General features: G+C 36.0%; 1 protein-coding gene across 3 annotated transcripts in view; it reads left to right on the top strand.

Moving 5' to 3' along the window:
- The window catches only part of CBLB (Cbl proto-oncogene B), a 224,003-nt gene that overhangs the window by 190,799 nt on the left and 14,767 nt on the right, over nucleotides 1-18,437 (top strand). For all 3 annotated transcript variants that reach the window (XM_045902809.3, XM_045902811.3, XM_054504152.2), the window contains one exon: nucleotides 3,760-3,879. In XM_045902809.3, the coding sequence (XP_045758765.1) occupies nucleotides 3,760-3,879 (120 nt within the window). The remainder of the gene's footprint in view (nucleotides 1-3,759; nucleotides 3,880-18,437) is intronic.

Here is an 18,437-nt window from a genome sequence, read left to right as displayed (position 1 = left end):
CTCAGATTGTAGTCTGCAAACCAGCTCCATCAGCGTCACCGGCGGACTTACATAAGAATACAGTTCTTAGGCTCCACAGACGACTTACCAAATCAGAAACTCTGGGAGTAGGGCCGGCCATCTATGTTTCCACAAGCCTTCTGGGGGACCGTGAGGCATGCTCAATTTTGAGGAAAATACTGAGTTGGGGTATTCTTGGCGGAAGGCAGCCAGGGTGCTCACGGGAATTTATACCTGACTGCAGAAACCACAGCGGATTAAAGGACCTGCAACGTTTAATGAGCGAGACGACCTTCGGTATATATACTGGGGTTGTTTCTAGTTACAGTATCTGTGAAAAAAGGGCTAGATTTCCTCAGTGTTTCCTCCGAAGGCAGACCAGTGAGACGAATGATTAAGAATGAAAATGTTGGGGCGCCTGGGTGGCTCAGTCGTTGAGCATCTGCCTTCAGCTCAGGTCATGATCCCAGGGTCCTGGGATCGAGCCCCACATCGGGCTCCCTGCTCACCAGGAAGCCTGCTTCTCCCTCTCCCACTCCCCCTGCTTGTGTTCCCTCTCTTGCTGTGTCTCTCTCTGTCAAATAAATAGATAAAATCTTTAAAAAAAAATGAAAATGTCCTTGTAATTTCCTAAATTAAGAATTCTTAAACATTTTTTTTTTTTAAGAATTATTGAATCAGAGGGGTGATGAGTTCTCTAACACTGGAGGATTTAATCAGTGGCCTGATCACTACCTAGTAGGGATTTTATGAATGTGAGTTAAAGAGTGAGGGCCACAGAGAGGGAGGAATTTCATTTCACCTAAATAGCTCTTTAGACCCTTCTAACAATTAGATCCTGCATTGATATTCTTTTAAAATGTGGAGGATAACAGATAAATCTTCCAGATGGTTTTTGGACAGCCCCGCAGGAAATATGCCACTGTTTTAACTGTCCAATTTTATTTGCCTCTTTTTCTACACTTGAGTAAATATTTGGAAGTGTTTCAGATTAAAAAAAAAAAAAAAAGGAATTAAGAAAAACATTCCATAATGCCACCTCCTAGAAATAACCATTTGATAGGTTTCCTTCTTACATAGCATAATTTCAATGAATATTTTCCCACTTCTTTTATAGTGAGCAAACCTTTCCTCCCAGTCTTTCCTTAGATTTTTATAATCTCTAAACTAAGTATTAATTTCAACTTAACATTACCATACTGTAAATCACAGGCAATAGTACTTTGCTTTTTAGAATAGATTAATCCCATCGTGTTTATTCACTCATTTCTTGAACATTTATTACTACATAAATGGTACATTGGCTATGCTTTTTTCAATATGTATGTTTTAATTCTAACTGGATATAAAATTTTAATTAGTTTTTGAAGAACTTATTTTTAAAAACTTTATTGCTTTTCAAATTTTCTTTATCAGGAGACAGTTGGTGGTTATTGTACTGTCTGTAGTAATTGGGTTGCAGATCTTTTCCCATCGAAGCATGAATACTTTCAACTTTACAACTTGCTCTAGAAGCCCAGTATGCCCTATCCCTGACCAGTAGCAAACTTAGCGTGAAGGAAGACACATATGATAGTGAGTCAGAACTGAACTAAGTATTTTTGCTATTTATGGTAGTATTTTTAGTGTACCCTAGTGACTTTTAAAGTGAAATAGTTTAATGGAGCAATATCCTACAACTCTATATTTTGTAGTCTATTTATGACCCTGCAGTATATCCAGGATCTAATGTTTAATCTTAAATGCATGATTAGTACAGCATAAGTATATTTGACAAACCTTTAAATTACCCCTAAAGAAATTTTTTTAAAGTGTATGTACTGTAAACAGGCAATCTTTTCCACACATCAGTGATGTTTAAAATGCACAATAACGGAAGGTAAATTTTATTGAATATTCAATTCTAAATCTTTGGGAAATTTCTAAATTTGGGCAGAAATCACCATACCTAGTTCCAAATACTTTACTCTTCCAAATGAAAAGATTAACATTTGTTGCATGGGATTTGATTTATCTTCTCATTGCTTCCGAAAATGTTTCAGCAAAATTAATGAGGCTGAACCATGGACTCTTCAAATATCAAAAGTGTAAAATCTAACATTAATTTTAATCTTGAATTTAATGAAAGCAAGGTAAGTAACCTTCCTTAGGTCAAAAAGTCTCTAGCAAAGCAGGGGTAATTATTGTACTCAAAATGGGGAAAATAATAATCAAAGTCCTCAACTCTTACACTATCTAGTTAAAAGTTGGTATGTGTTCATTTTCTTCTTAAATAATCAAAATCTTATGTATTCTTAATGACAAACTTCAAGGGATGTTAAAACATTGGATCCTTAATATTTACAATCTAAATCTTATGCTAGCAATTCAGATTTCACTGATTTTGAATTTATGAAAAATATAAATTGGTCTGGGTTTATTTTGGTAGTTAAAAGCAAATATTTATGACGTTTAGGCTACTTACCAAGCAATGTGATTGGTACTGTGTGTTAGGGGATATAATTCAAACATGATGAGTAACATAAGACCCATTCCCTCAGAGGAACTTACCATACCTCTGGAGATCCTGGCAGACATAAAAGAAAGTAATATGAGAGAAGAAAACAGAGGAGCCAGAGATAGAAGTGGTAGCTAAGTAAATTATCAGTGAGCCAGACATCGCAGAGGTAATGTGTATCTACTCAGAAATGAAACCAGATCTATGGATTTAAATCCATATACTACTAATTTTAAACCAGTTAGATTTATGGTCCTAACAATTTAATATGGTACCACTGACAAAATTTATTTTTCTGCCTTCAGTTCCAGTTAATAAACATCATTAAAAGTAGCAAAATAATTTTTAATTTGTGTATAATTTATAATTTGCACTATTGCAGATGCCCCCGCTCTGATTATCAAGGTGGTTAAAAATATCACTTTTTACTGTATATGCAAAGTTTAATGTTACTAATAGCACAATTTTTAACAATTGAATCTACTCTTCAGTGACCCAGTTAAAAATGACTTTTAGCATAGGATGCCCAATGTAGTAGTAATTTAAAAGGCACTTTATATATACAGGAGATTTCACACACATGGATTCATTTAAACCTCACAAATCCCAAATGTCAGGTACATTTTACAGATTATGCCTAACACTTAGAGATTAACTGATTTGATAATGACTCTTACAGGCAAAATTCAAAACTTTTTTTTTTTTTTTTACTGTGCAGGTTTATTTTTTTTTTTTTAAGATTATTATTTATTTGAGAGAGATAAAGGGAGGGCAAGAACATGAGGAAGGGCAGAGGGACAAGCAGACTCCCCGATGAGCAGGGAGCCCAACTCAGGGCTCCATCCCAGGACCCTTGGGGCTCAATTCCAGGACCCCAGAATCATGACCTGAGCTGAAGGCAGATGCTTATCCGGCTGAGCCACGCAGGCGCCCCTACTTTGCAACAGTTTCTACTCATTGTACAGGACAATGGGACAGAAAGTAAGAATTCAAAGCAGCTTTTATCACTAAGAATTTTATAATTAAGATCTGAAAAATATATAATTAGTACTTTGTATTGTCTAGAAATAAATAGGAACAGCATATTTGAGCAAGTAATGAATAAATTAGAAAATAGGATTAGAAGATGGTTAATATCAGTTATTAAATTCTTATTCTAGTATTTTCAAAACTTTTGCTCTTTATAGAGAATTTCTAGAATTTTTTTCCAGCCACTTGGTAAAGATAACCATTTTAATTTGAAAATTATCTTTACTTTTAAGATCCCTTTTATGATCCAGCAAGTGGCCAAATTCCTTTGCCTCCTGCTAGGAGATTACCAGGTGAAAATATCAAATCCAACAGATCATCACAGGACTATGATCAGCTTCCTTCATCTTCAGGTGAGTTGGCTAATAATAGTAATAATGCTTCCTTAATGTTCATATAGTGCTTTTTGCTTTTCAGAGCACATTTCTATTCATTATATAATTTAATGAGCACTGCCAGCCTAAAAAAAGTATTTTTATCACTTTACAATTTGCTTGTATTATGAGAGGAATGCCTACAAAACTGCCTCATGAAATAGAAAAAAGAATGATGCCTTCATATCATCTTTGTTCACTCGGTAAAGCACATATTCTGATTCAGAATCTATTCATTCTCTAACTTTTGTTTTGCCTTACCAGATATGAGAAGTGGGAAAAATCTCTTTGTACATCAAAGTGCTGCATTCTCTTATTTTTTGACTGAAGGAAGAAATCTCTTTAGAATTAATATTGGCACCAAACTATTAATTTTCAAAGTGCTGTGCCACAGTGCTCTGCTGGCAGCTAGTAAGTAGAATGGGAGAAGGATGTGCCATTTTAGTAAATACCAGTCATACTTCTGGCCATTAATAATGAAATGCTGCTGCTTTGCTTCTTCAGGAGGCCATCCCCGACCACCATATCTCAAATAGTTCCTAGACCTTATGCAGTCATTTTCTGTGCTCTTCTTGTGCTTTATTTTTCTTCCGTGCACCTGTCACTACCTGAAATGGCATTCATTGTTGGTTTGATTTGTTATTTGTCTTCCTTGCTAGAATATTAATGCTTTGAAGATAGGAGTCTTGTTTGCTTCACTGCTGTGTCCCCATATGTTCACAAGAGTGCCCAGCGCATGATTCTTGGATAGGTGGATAGCTGAGTAGGGGAGTGGATGGGTAGAAGGAGGGGAGAGTAGCTGATGTATGTGTTATGCTGAACACACAGTTTTCTTTGTTGAAGTACAGTTGACACAATGTTACCCTAGTTTCAGGTGTACAACATAGTGATTTGATGAGTCCATACCTTATGGTATGCTCACCCCAAGTGAACCTACCCTCTGTCACCATTCAGCGTCCTTACAATACCACTGACTGTATTCCCTATCCTGTACCTGTTATCCTTGTGACTTACTCATTCCATAACTGGACACCTGTATCTCCCACTCACCTTTACCAATTTTGCCTGTCCCCCCACACCCCTCCCCTCTGGCAACCATCAGTTTGTTCTCTATGGGTCTGTTACTGCTCTTAGTTATTTTGTTCACTTGTTTCATCTTTTAGATTCCTCATATAAGTGAAATCAGATATATTTGTCTTTTTCTGACTTACTTCACTTAGCATAATACTGTTCATGTCCATCCATGTTGTCACAAATGGCAATTTGCGTGTATACACACACACACACATCATCTTTACCCATTCATTGATCAATGGACACTTGTGTTGCTTCCGTATCTGGGCTATTGTAAATAATGCTGGTGCAAAAAACATAGGGGTGCATATATCTTTTCAAATTAGTGTTTTTGTTTTATTTGGGCAAATACCAGTAGTGGAATTACTGGATCATATGGTATTTCTATTTTTAATTTTTTAAGGAACCTCCAGACTGTTTTCCCCAATGGCTGCACCAATCTACATTCCCACCGATAGTGCTTGAGGGTTCCTTTTTGCACATCCTCGCCAACACTTGTTGTTTCTTCTCTGTTTGATTCTAGCCATTCTCACTGGTGCAAGGTGATATCTCATTGTGGTTTTGATTTGCACTTCCCTGGTAGTTAGTGATGTTGAACATTTTTTCATGTGTCTATTGGCCATCTGTATGTCATCTTTAGAAAAATGCATTCAGGTCCTCTACCTGTTGTTGATTATCTGGGGGGAGGGGTGTTGAGTTGTAGAAGTTCTTTATATATTTGGAATATTGACCTCTAATCAAATACATCATTTGCAAATAGCTTCTCCCGTTCAGTATGTTACCTTTTGGGGGGTTTATTGATGGTTTCCTTCACGGTGCAAAAGCTTTTTATTTCAATGTAGTCACAATCATTTATTTGAGAAGACCTATCTAGGAAAATGTTGCTAAAGCTGATGTCAGAGAAATTATTGCCTATGTTTTCTTCTAGGAATTTTATGGTTTCAGGTCTCACATTTAGGTCTTTAATCCATTTTAAGTTTCTTTTTGTGTATAGTGTAAGAAAGTGGTTGTTTCAAAAAAAAAAAAAATGGTTCAGTTTCATTCTCTTGCATATAGCTGTCTGTTTTTCCCAACATCATTTGTTAAAGAGACTGCCTTTTTCACATTGTATTTCTTGCCTTTGTTGTACATTAATTGACCATATAATCACAAGTTTATTTCTGGGCTCTCAGTTCTGTTCCATTGACCTATGTGTCTGTTTTTGTGCCAGTACCATAGTGTTTTGATTACTACAGCTTTGTAGTATATCTTTAATCTAAGATTGCAATAACTCCAGTTATGTTTTTCTTTTTCAAGATTGCTTTGGCTATTTGTGGTCTTTTGTAGTTCTATACACATTTTAGTACTATCTGTTCTAGTTCTGTGAAAAATGCTTTGTGTCTTTTGATAGAGATTGCATTGAATCTGTAGATTGCTTTTGGTAGTATGACATTTTAATTCTACCACTCCATGAGCATGAAATATTTTTCCATTTGGTTGTGTAATCTTCAGTTTCTTTCACCAGTGTCTTATAGTTTTCAAAGTACAGATCTTTCACTTCCTTGGTTAGGTTTATTCCTAGATATTTTGTTCTTTTTGGTGCAATTATAAATGAGATTTTCTTAATTTCTCTCTCTGCTACTTCATTATTAGTATATAGAAATGAAATTGATTTCTGTGGATTAATTTTGTATTCTGCGATTGTACTGAATTCATTTATTTTGGCAGGTTTTTTTTGTGGAATCCTTAGGGTTTTCTGTATATGGTATCATGTCATCTGCAAATAGTGACAGTTTTACTTCTTCCTTAACAGTTTGGATGCCTTTTCTTTTTTTTTCTCTGATTGCTGTGGCTAAGACTTCAGTACTATGTTGAATAAAAGTGGCAAGGGTTGACATCTTGTCTTCCTCCTGGTATTAGGGGAAAAGCTCAGGTTTTCACCATTATGTATGATGTTAGCTGTGTATTTTTCACATATGCCCTTTATTATGTTGAGATATGTTCCCTCTAACCCCATTTTGTTGAGAGTTTTTATCCTGAGTAGATGTTGAATCTTGTCCAATGCTTTTTCTGTATCTATTAAGATTTTTATCCTGTTCTGTTGTTGTGGTATTTCATGTTGATTGATTTGCAAATATTAAAACATCCCTGCATCTCTAGGATAAATCCACTTGATCATGGTGAATTATCCTTTTAATGTATTTTTGAATGTGATTTACTAATATTTTGAAGATTTTGGCATCTATGTTCATCAAGGATAATGACCTGTGGTGTCATTTCTTGTGGTGTCTTTGTCTTGGTGGTTTTGCTATTAGGGTAATGCTGGTCTTACAGAATGTATTTGGAAGCTTCTATTATTTTATTATTTTATTTTATTTTATATTATTTTATATTTTATATTTTATTTTATTTTATATTTTATTTTATTTTATTTTATTGGAATAGTTTGAGGAGAATAGGTATTAACTCTTTAAATATTTGGTAGAACTCACCTGTGAATCCATCTGGTCCTGGACTACTGTTGGGAGGTTTTTGATTATCAGTTCAATTTCATTACTAGTAATTGATCTGTTCAGATTTTCTATTTCATCCTGATTTAGTTTCAGAAGATCTGATGTTTCTAGAAATTTATCCATTTCTTCTAGCTTGTCTACTTTGTCAGCATATAATTTTTTTGTAGTAGTTTCTTATAATTCTTTGTATTCTGTGGCTTCAGTTGTTACTATTTTGTTTCTGATTTTTTGTTTTTATTTCTTAATGATCCAGCTAAAGGTTTATCAATTTTGTCTGTTTTTTCAAAGAACCAGCTCTTGGTTTCATTGATCTTTTGCAATGATTTTTTTTTTTTTAAGTCTCTAATTCATTTATTTATGCTCTGGTCTTTTTTTTCCCTACTTCTACTAACTTGGGTTCTGTTTGTTCTTCTTTTTCTAGTTCCTTTAGGTATAAGTTTAGGTTGTTTACTTGAGATTTCTGTTGTTTCTTGAGATAGGTCTGTATCACTATAAATTTCCCTTTAGAACTAACTTCTTTCTCTATATAAAATCCCAAAGATTTTAGACCATTGTGTTTTCACTTTCATGTTTCCATGTACTATTTCCTCATTTTGTTGACCCATTGGTTGTTTAGTATCTTGTTGTTTAGCCTCCATGTATTTGTGCTTTTTCAAGTTTTTTTTTCTTGTGATTGATTTCTAGTTTCATAACATGTGGTTGGAAAAGATGTAGGATATGATTTCATTCTTGCATTCACTACTGTGAATCTCCTCTAGTGTATTTTTCATTTCAGCTATTGTACAATTCAGCTCTGGTTGGTTCTTTTTTATATTTTTTATCTCTTCATTGAAGTTCTAAGTTCTTCCACTCTTCTCTGCAAACCAGTGATCATTTTTTGATCATGACTTTAAATTCTTAAGCAATATGCCTGATAATCTACAGTTCATTTAGGTCTTTCTCTCAGGTTTTGTCTTGTTCTGTCATTTGGAGCATGTTCCTCTGTCTTGTCATTTGACTTTTGTGTCTATGAATTAGGTAGAACCCCAACTTCTCCTAAGCTTGAAGGAACACTCTTGTGTATAGTCCTCCCTTGTACAAACTGTGTGCCTGTGGATTTGGCTGGCCGCGGGAGGTCCCTAAGCTGAAGTGTGCATGGGCTGGGGTGATCCCAGGGCTCTCCAAGCAGAGAATGCCCTGGCAGCTGAAGCTGAAGTGGGTACAAGCCAGGATGTCACGGGGTGCTCAGTGCAAGAGGTGCCCTGGAGGGCTGACTGGAGCTGAGGCCAACACAGGCTGTAGGGGCCCAGGACACTCCATGCAGTGGGTGCCCTGGCAGGGCAGCTGAAACCGAGATGGGCATGGACTGGGGATTCCTAGGGTGCTGCATATTGGGGGGTACCCTGGCAAACCATCTGAAGCCAAAGTGTTACGGGAAGTGTTCCAGGCTTCAGTGCACCTGTGCCCCCTCAGTGCAACAGCTGGAGCCACAGCAAGTGCCGACAAGAGTGCACCACTCTGGGGCTGCCATGGTGGGACAGTGAGGGCTGGTGTGGGCTAGGGCCCAGGGCTCAGTGAGGTGGTAGTCCAGTCAGGATGCCTGGACCCTGCTCCCATCCATTCGATCAAGGTGGAGGGGGGAATGGAAATGGTGTATTCACCAGCCTGCCCAACCTGGAGAGAGTTTTAGCAGCTCCCCCATTGTTTGCTAGGGTTCTAGGGCTAGTCCCTTTATATTCTAGTTGCTCTTTTTTTTTTTTTTTTTTCCTTTGCTGTGCAGTCTAGTTGCTCTTTTAAAAGAAGTTTAAACCACAGCTTTGTTTCTGTGCCCTAGGGCAGACAGATCTGCTCATGGTCCCTCGGAACCATCCCTCCACATGGCAGCTGGCAGCATCAGTGGTGGGGATTCCCTTCATGACCGTGTCTCCATCTCTCTTGCTGTTCTGTCTGTGGTCTATCTTTTGTTGTACAGAAGCTGGTCAGTCAGCCCTCAGTTCTTCAGGAGGAATTGCTTTATAAATAGGTGCAGAGTTGGTGTGTCCATGGAGGAAGTGAGTTCAGGGTCTTCCTGCATTGCCATTTTGGACCAGAACTGAACACACCTATTTTTTTGAGCAATATTTTTGTCTCATAATTGTAAACATCAAAAGTTTTTCCTATGTAGATTCTTATCCTCTTTCAAGATTTGATAGTGACAGCCATCCATTCTGTAACCTCTGAATCAAGATAATTCATGAGTTGCTTTGAGAATTATCAACACGGTAGTTCTTATGTACTTGATGACATGTATTGGAGAAGCCCCTCTATGGTTTTACATGTTCTAACATTTGAAGAGATCTCAGAAAGTTAGAAAATTTTATTAACCTATTCAAATTTTGGTCCATGCTGTCTTGCCTATTTACTTCTAGTCCTTTCAAGATTTCAGATATATCCCTGGGTAGCCATTGAAACACTGTAGTTCCAGTCGAAAGGCTAGATTTCCAGATGGATGAAAAAATGTGAAACTCAAGAAGGAGTGACATTATCTGACAGCCTCCACATAAGAGAAGGAAGCAAATCCCTTAAGGAAATAACATTAAAATACAACTTTGAGGAAAGTACCATGACTGATTTAAAATAATCTATTCACTGCCACCAATTCTAGATTAAAAGAAACATATATTCAAGTTTTTTGAAGAATTGTGGCCAAAAGGCTGTATTTACACAGCTTCTTTACAGTTTTGCTCCATAATATGTGGGTGTTGTAGAGCCCAGAGGAACATCATTCACATAGGATTTCAAATGGTAGGAATTCTGATATGCATTACACTAGAAATTTCAAGGAAGAACTTGTGAGTCACAACCTTGTTGAAATATCTCCAAATAGGCATTTACCAGAAGTCTGAACTGGCTTTTACCTGAGAGATAAAAATCATCTTGATTATTACTCTGAGGGCCTCAGCTAGCTGTAACATCAAATATTTCAACCTACTCCCTGAACTCTCTTTACAAACACAGTTGGACCACAGAAAATAAGGTACTTTTTACCATCAAGATATTTGCTGACATGCAGTTCACGGGACTAACAGGTTGCCCACTGGTTTATTTCACACCAACAGAGGGCTGGGCTTGTTCTTTGGATTAGGTCTGTCCATTAAAAACTGGAGACTGGGTGCCATGTGTCTTTAGGATTCTTAAAGCCTTTATTTTGCAGTGATGTGTTTTTATTAAGGTCTTTTTAAAATGACCTTTAAGGATTCCGGTATAATTTGTATCTTACAAATTCAATTTCTCTTGTCTTTCATAATGTTCTAAATAAATGATAGTGATTTATATATAAGTTTTCTGTGAAAAAGAATATTTTTTAAAAATTTAAAAATATTTTTTCATTGATTTAAAAATATTGCCTTATCTTACCTAAAAAGAATGTATGCATGTATGTCTACACATACCAACAGCCTTCCAAATATTTTATTTCTCCCCCAAAATATAATATTCTTAGATGTAACAATTGATATTTAATGATATGAATGTCATAATAGTTAATCAGAAATAAGTGATTTTTTTTAAAAAAAGTGGATTTTACCAGACTCTGTTAAATTCACATATACCTGTATGTGGGGCAAACTTTTTTTTGCTAATAATCTCATTTCTTCACATGGGGTTCATGTCTCTATCAGCTACATGTGAGTTTTTATAAATTTTCCAGTTTGCTGTTCTCTTGTTTTAAGATATAATGTGCTATGGTTTGAATACCATTCTTTAAAAATCCAGAGAATAACAAAGTCATAATGATGGGTTTGTGCTCGTGCAGATGAAGTGCAGAATTAGCTCATGGGAAGCTTTTTCATTTCTTGATATTTAGAAGGCAATTCAAAATAACACTAAAAAAAACTAGAATTTCAGCACATGACTTATGTTAAATATGTTTGTAACTGGTAAAAGATCTTATTACCAAATACACTAACAAAATAAAGCAGGTCTCATCATAAAAGGAACTAATTCCAATATAGTTTTTTTTACTAGCTTAAAGGAAAAGTAATAGAATATTGAATGATTTTATATTAAGACCAAATATTCTATAGAGATCTCTATAGAGATCGTCTATTGATCTATAGAATATTCTTAAAATCTCAGTTGAAAATCGTGGCTTCACTTCAGTCAAGGGTTGGAATTGTGTATTGTCATTAGTGATAAGATGTTTGAAGATAAATTGTGTTTATAAGATTTTGTTTTGTGTTTCAACAAAGGAAAATGCAGTGTTAAGAGTTTCACCACAATTCAACTACCTGAGATGTCTTTTACACACAGCTCTAGTTTTCAAACTAGAGTTTCTAGAGTCCTTTTTTCTTACAAATTTAATAGTAATATAGTTCTCTTATAACCATCGTCTGGATGTATTACAAAATTGTATAACTTTAGCCTTAACTATCATAATTATCTACCACTGTGTATGTGAAGATTTTTTTTATTTGTAATTTAGTGAAAACTATATTAAAACATGTCCTTATAAAATCAGTGTATCTATACTAATAGCAATTGAAGTTTGTGGCATAAATGAGTTCTAGAATTGATCTAACTTCCAGTAGAATAACAGAGTCATAATGATGTATTTAAAATTTTTTAATGCCTCGATCAGTTAAATTTATATTTTTAATTCTCAGATATTGTTATAGTTGAGAAAATCAATAGTCTGAGTCTTGATGTCTATCTCAAGTATTATCCATGAAGTAGTAAATTATCTGTGAAGTAGTAACTCAAGTTAAGACTCGATATCTATCTCAAATACTATCCATGAAGTAGTAACTCTAACTTAGAGATGATGTCTCAGATTGTACATAATAATTAATTTCTAAATTTGTTAAGCAGTTACTGTGGGCCAAATGTTAAGCTAAGAATTTTAAATATAGTATATGTATAAACAGAGGAGATAATTCAATATATATAACATTTATATGTATAACTATGTAATTATGTATGTATATATATCATTTATTGGATATTATAAATATAGACAAAATTTTATTCCTCACAACCAATCTGAAATAGTATTAATGTCAATTTATAGAAGAAAGTAAATTACCCAGGGTCTCACAGCTAGTAAGTATCCGTATATTAGGATATGAATTCTGTGTTTTATCAGTAAGCTATGTGTGCATTTTTATTGTTGTTGTTAGCAGAGTTTGTTGTTATCCTGCCAGTAGCTAAGCCAAAATTAAGTTTAAAAAAATCACACATGCATATAACAATGATTGTTAAACAGAGTTTAGAGATGCCCAATGGATAAAGTCTGATAGAAGCAAAGGAATAGTAAGGACGACAGAGGGATGGAAGAGATTATTAGAAATTGTACTAGAGATTTCGAAACCTAGATTCTGGTCATGTTTCACATGATCTTAGGAAGCCACCCACTCTATGCTTTCTATACTTTTTATATCAGCAAAATCATTCTATTTCTCCATATTAGATCTTTGAGCAGCTTAGACCTGTAAAGCTAGCAGAGGGGATCTGAGGCGATTTGTTTTTTTTCTAATTATGAAAGTAGTACATGCACATTGGAGAATAAAATGCAAAAACAAAGAGAAGTCACTTCTAACCCATCATCAATCAGGAACATTGTTGCCATGTTGGCGCACTTCCTTCTAATGTTTGTGTACTTCCTTCTAATGTTTGTCTGTGTACATGTTCACAACATTGAGATCATACTCAGTATGTCAATTCTGTCTCAATTCCATTTAACATAGTTTCATAAGTAACTCACCACATCATTAAGTTTTAAAATAAGTGTCATTTTAAATTATTGTATGATGGTCCATCATTTTTATGTGCTGTCACAGACTAATATTTTAGACGTCTAACAGAAACCCTAACTTTATTTGCAAGAAAAGTAATGAATTAAATGCCTCTGCTTTGGTCTAGAAATATAGAAACTTGGTGTTATAGCTATTGTTAAATAAGGCTTAATATGACAAATAGGAAATAGATTCATCTGTGTGATGACATCTGCTTATTAGATACATCTTTCAAAATATGTATTTAAAAAAACCACCAAAGTTTAGACAATGAAGGGAGTAATAAATAAGGACCTCTTGCAGTGAAATAGTTGGTAGCCCCTGAAGTAGAAGTGCCATCAACCCTGAGAAATGTGAGTGACAGCATGTAGCTTGCCTTTTGTTTGCTTTTTTTAATCATAATCTGCCTAAGGACCCTTTTAGACCTTTGTTTTTTCTGTAATCACTCCTGCCCTCCTGCAAATGACAGTTTAATACCACAGATATACTCTCTATTTCTGTGTACCTTTTAGCATCTAAGACCTTTTCTCATCCCTCAAGGACCAATTTTCATCCTCCTGAGGATACTGCCCTCATTTAGAATGCACCACCTGGAGTAACCATTTAAGGTATTATTCTAACCATGTGTTCATCAGGATTATTCCCGTGCCATCCAGGACTTTTCTCAGTATCGCTTTGCTCTTTTATATGCTCAGATAATGAAAATTGAATCAAGATTTAACCTTAAACCACCGCTTCTCAAACCTTTCAGCCCACCAAGGAGTTAACTCTGAATCAATTTCCTGATTGTCCACTTTTGGTTAAAGCCCCAGTGTGTTGCAAGTCTGTTTTATCTTAAAAACTTGTGCAAATTTTACATTTTCCTCCTTGGTAAATCTGTAATCCTTGAGTAAAATTGGCGCGCCAAGAAGATGTGCTATTTATATCCTATGGCTCCAGGTATTCTTGCACTTATTTTGATGCCATTGCCATTGCTCATAGCTCAAAACTACAGTGAGCATGGGCAGCAGCACTAGAATAAACACATGTCATCCTTAAGAAGATCTTGAAAGGTCATTTATTCAGGTACAGAAATTTCCATAGAGTTGGTAAGATTCATAGTAATTCCAATGTACTCCAAAAGTGTAATAACTTTTGGGGAACTATAAGATAGTTTCATCTTCTGTTTCATTGCTCCTTTCTATTACTTACCCATTCTAAAGGGAAAAAGGACCTGGTGTCTCTTTCAGACATGGTGAAAAAGAACAAGCTGTAAAGTGAAGGCTGTCTATAAGCTTTGGGAATGGATATGTAGAAAGAAAGATTAGTTTTAAGCAGTTTGCTCTAATGATGAACATGAAAATGATCTCCTCCTCCCCTTTTTTTAACTAAAAAAAAAGGAATCCTTTAAGAGAGAGTGGGAGAGAAACTTAGGCAAGCTCCACACCCAGCATAGAGCCGGATGCAGGGCTTGATCTCACAACCCTGAGATCATGACCTTAGCTAAAATCAAGAGTTGAATGCTTAACCAACTGAGCCCCTACCCCCACTTTTTTTAAATAGTTTCTACTCTTAGTTCAGGTTGTAACAGATCTTCCTTAAGATGTTGCTTAAAAGCTTTCTATGGAATTAGCACTCACAACAGATTCCATGTTTTTTCCTCTTCCACACTTCTGACATAACTTTTAATTTGTAGTAATTACTGTTCATGGCATTTAAGTATAGCAGTTATCATAAATGTGAATTCATTGTCCTTTATTTTTTTTTTTGAGGTAGCAAGTAAGTTTGTTTGATCCTTGGATTTGTCATAATTTCCCTAACTTGAAATTTATTTTTATTTTATTGTTATGTTAATCACCATACATTACCTCATTAGTTTTTGATGTAGTGTTCCATGATTCATTGTGTGTGTATAACACCCAGTGCTCCATTCAGTACATGCCCTCTTTAATACCCATCACCAGGCCAACCCATACCCCCCTCCCCCTCCCCTCTAGAACCCTCAGTTTGTTTCTCAGAGTCCATGGTCTCTCATGGTTCGTCTCCCCTCCGATTTCGCCCCCTTCATTTTTCCCTTCCTGCTTTTTTTTTTTTTTTTTTTAATATATAATGTATTATTTGTTTCAGAGGCACGGGTCTGTGATTCAACAGTCTTACACAATTCACAGCGCTCGCCATAGCACATACCATCCCCAGTGTCTATCACCCAGCCACCCCATCCCTCCCACCCCTACCACTCCAGTAACCCTCAGTTTGTTTCCTGAGATTAAGAATTCCTCATATCAGTGAGATCATATGGTACATGTCTTTCTCTGATTGACTTATTTCGCTCAGCATAATACCCTCCAGTTCCATCCACGTCATTGCAAATGGCAAGATTTCATTCCTTTTGATGGCTGCATAACATTCCATTGTATATATCTACCACATCTTTATCCATCCATCTGTCAATGGACATCTTAGCTCTTTCCATAGTTTGGCTATTGTGGACATTGCTGCTGTAAACATTGGGGTGCACATACCCCTTCAGATCCCTACATTTGTATCTTTGGGGTAAATACCCAGTAATGCAATTACTGGGTCGTAGGGCAGCTCTATTTTCAACTTGTTGAGGAACCTCCATACTGTTTTCCAGAGTGTCTGCACCAGCTTGAATTCCCACCAACAGTGTGGGAGGGTTCCCCTTTCTCCGCATCCCTGCCAACATCTGTCGTTTCCTGACTTGTTAATTTTAGCCATTCTGACTGGTGTGAGGTGGTATCTCATTGAGATTTTGATTTGGATTTCCTTGATGCCAAGTGAGGTTGAGCACTTTTTCACGTGTCTGTTGGCCATTTGGATGTCTTTGGAAAAATGTCTGTTCATGTCTTCTGCCCATTTCTTGATTGGATCATTTGTTCTTTGGGTGTTGAGTTTAAGAAGTTCTTTATAGATTTTGGATACTAGCCCTTTATCTGATATGTCATTTGCAAATATCTTCTCCCATTCTGTCGGTTGTCTTTTGGTTTTGTTGACTGTTTCTTTTGCTATGCAAAAGCTTTTTATCTTGATGAAGTCCCAATAGTTCATTTTTGCCCTTGCTTCCCTTGCCTTTGGTGATGTTTCTCGGAAGAAGTTGCTGTGGCTGAGGTTGAAGAGGTTGCTGCCCGTGTTCTCCTTTAGGATTTTGATGGACTCCTGTCTCACATTTAGGTCTTTCAACCATTTGGGGTCTATTTTTGTGTGTGGTGTAAGGAAATGGTCCAGTTTTATTCTTCTGCATGTGGCTGTCCAATTTTCCCAACACCATTTGTTGAAGAGACTGTCCTTTTTCCACTGGACATTATTTCCTGCTTTATCGAAGATTAGTTGACCATAGAGTTGAGGGTCCATTTCTGGGCTCTCTATTCTGTTCCATTGATCTATGTGTTTGTTTTTGTGCCAGTACCATACTGTCTTGATGATGACAGCTTTGTAATAGAGCTTGAAGTCCGGAATTGTGATGCCACCAGCTTGGCTTTTCTTTTTCAACATTCCTCTGGCTATTCAGGGTCTTTTCTGGTTCCATACAAATTTTAGGATTATTTGTTCCATTTCTTTGAAAAAAGTGGATGTTATTTTGATAGGGATTGCATTAAATGTTTAGATTGCTCTAGGTAGCATAGACATTTAACAATGTTTGTTCTTCCAATCCATGAGCGTGGAACGTTTTTCCATTTCTTTGTGTCCTCCTCAATTTCTTTCATGAGTATTTCATAGTTTTCTGAGTACAGATTCTTTGCCTCTTTGGTTAGATTTATTCCTAGGTATCTTATGGTTTTGGGTGCAATTGTAAAGGGGTCGACTCCTTAATTTCTTCTGTCTTGTTGTTGGTGTATAGGAATGCCACTGTTTTCTGTGCATTGATTTTATATCCTGCACTTTACTGAATTGCTGTATGAGTTCTAACAGTTTTGGGTAGAGTCTTTGGGTTTTCCACATAAAGTATCATATCATCTGCAAAGAGTGAGAGTTTGACTTCTTCTTTGCCAATTCAGATGTCTTTTATTTCTTTTTGTTGTCTGATTGCTGTGGCTAGGACTTCTAATATTGTGTTGAATAGCAGTGGTGATAGTGGACGTCCCTGCCGTGTTCCTGACCTTAGGGGGAAAGCTCTCAGTTTTTCCCCATTGAGAATGATATTCGCTGTGGGTTTGCATAGATGGCTTTTATGATATTGAGGTATGTACCCTCTATGCGTATACTCTGAAGAGTTTTGATCAAGAAAGGATGCTGTACTTTGTCAAATGCTTTTTCTGCATCTATTGAGAGGATCATATGGTTCTTGTTCTTTCTTTTGTTAATGTATTGTATCACATTGATTGATTTGCAGATGTTGAACCAACCTTGCAGCCCAGGGATAAATCCCACTTGGTCGTGGTGAATAATCCTTTTAATGTACTGTTGGATCCTATTGGCTAGTATTTTGGTGAGAATTTTTGCATCCATGTTCATCAAGGATATTGGTCTGTAATTCTCCTTTTTGATGGGGTCTTTGTCTGGTTTGGGGATCAAGGTAATGCTGGCCTCATAAAACGAGTTTGGAAGTTTTCCTTCCATTTCTATTTTTTGGAACAGTTTCAGAAGAATAAGTATTAATTCTTCTTTAAATATTTGGTAGAATTCCCCTGGGAAGCCATCTGGCCCTGGGCTTCTGTTTGTTGGGAGATTTTTGATGACTACTTCAATTCCCTTAGTGGTTATAGGTCTGTTCAGGTTTTCTATTTCTTCCTGGTTCAGTTATGGTAGTTGATACATCTTTAGGAATGCATCCATTTCTTCCAGATTATCTAATTTGCTGGCATATAGTTGCTCATAATATGTTTTTATAATTGTTTGTATTTCTTTGGTGTTGGTTGTGATCTCTCCTCTTTCATTCATGATTTTATTTATTTGGGTCATTTCTCTTTTCTTTTTGATAAGTCTGGCCTGGGGTTTATCACTCTTGTTAATTCTTTCAAAGAACCAGCTCCTAGTTGATCTGTTCTACTGTTCTTTTGGTTTCTATTTCATTGATTTCTGCTCTGATCTTTATTATTTCTCTTCTCCTGCTCAGTTTAGGCTTTATTTGGTGTTCTTTCTCCAGCTCCTTTAGGTGTAGGGTTAGGTTGTGTATTTGAGACCTTTCTTGTTTCTTGAGAAAGGCTTGTATTACTATATACTTTCTTCTTAGGACTGCCTTTGCTGCATCCCAAAGATTTTGAACAGTTGTGTTTTCATTTTC

The sequence above is a fragment of the Mirounga angustirostris genome, unplaced genomic scaffold (assembly GCF_029215605.1).
Source record: "Mirounga angustirostris isolate CCGP_5_RB_7025 unplaced genomic scaffold, mMirAng1.0.hap1 SCAF_1, whole genome shotgun sequence".
NCBI classification, from domain to species: Eukaryota; Metazoa; Chordata; class Mammalia; order Carnivora; family Phocidae; genus Mirounga; species Mirounga angustirostris.
This window is presented reverse-complemented; position numbering and strand designations above follow the sequence as displayed.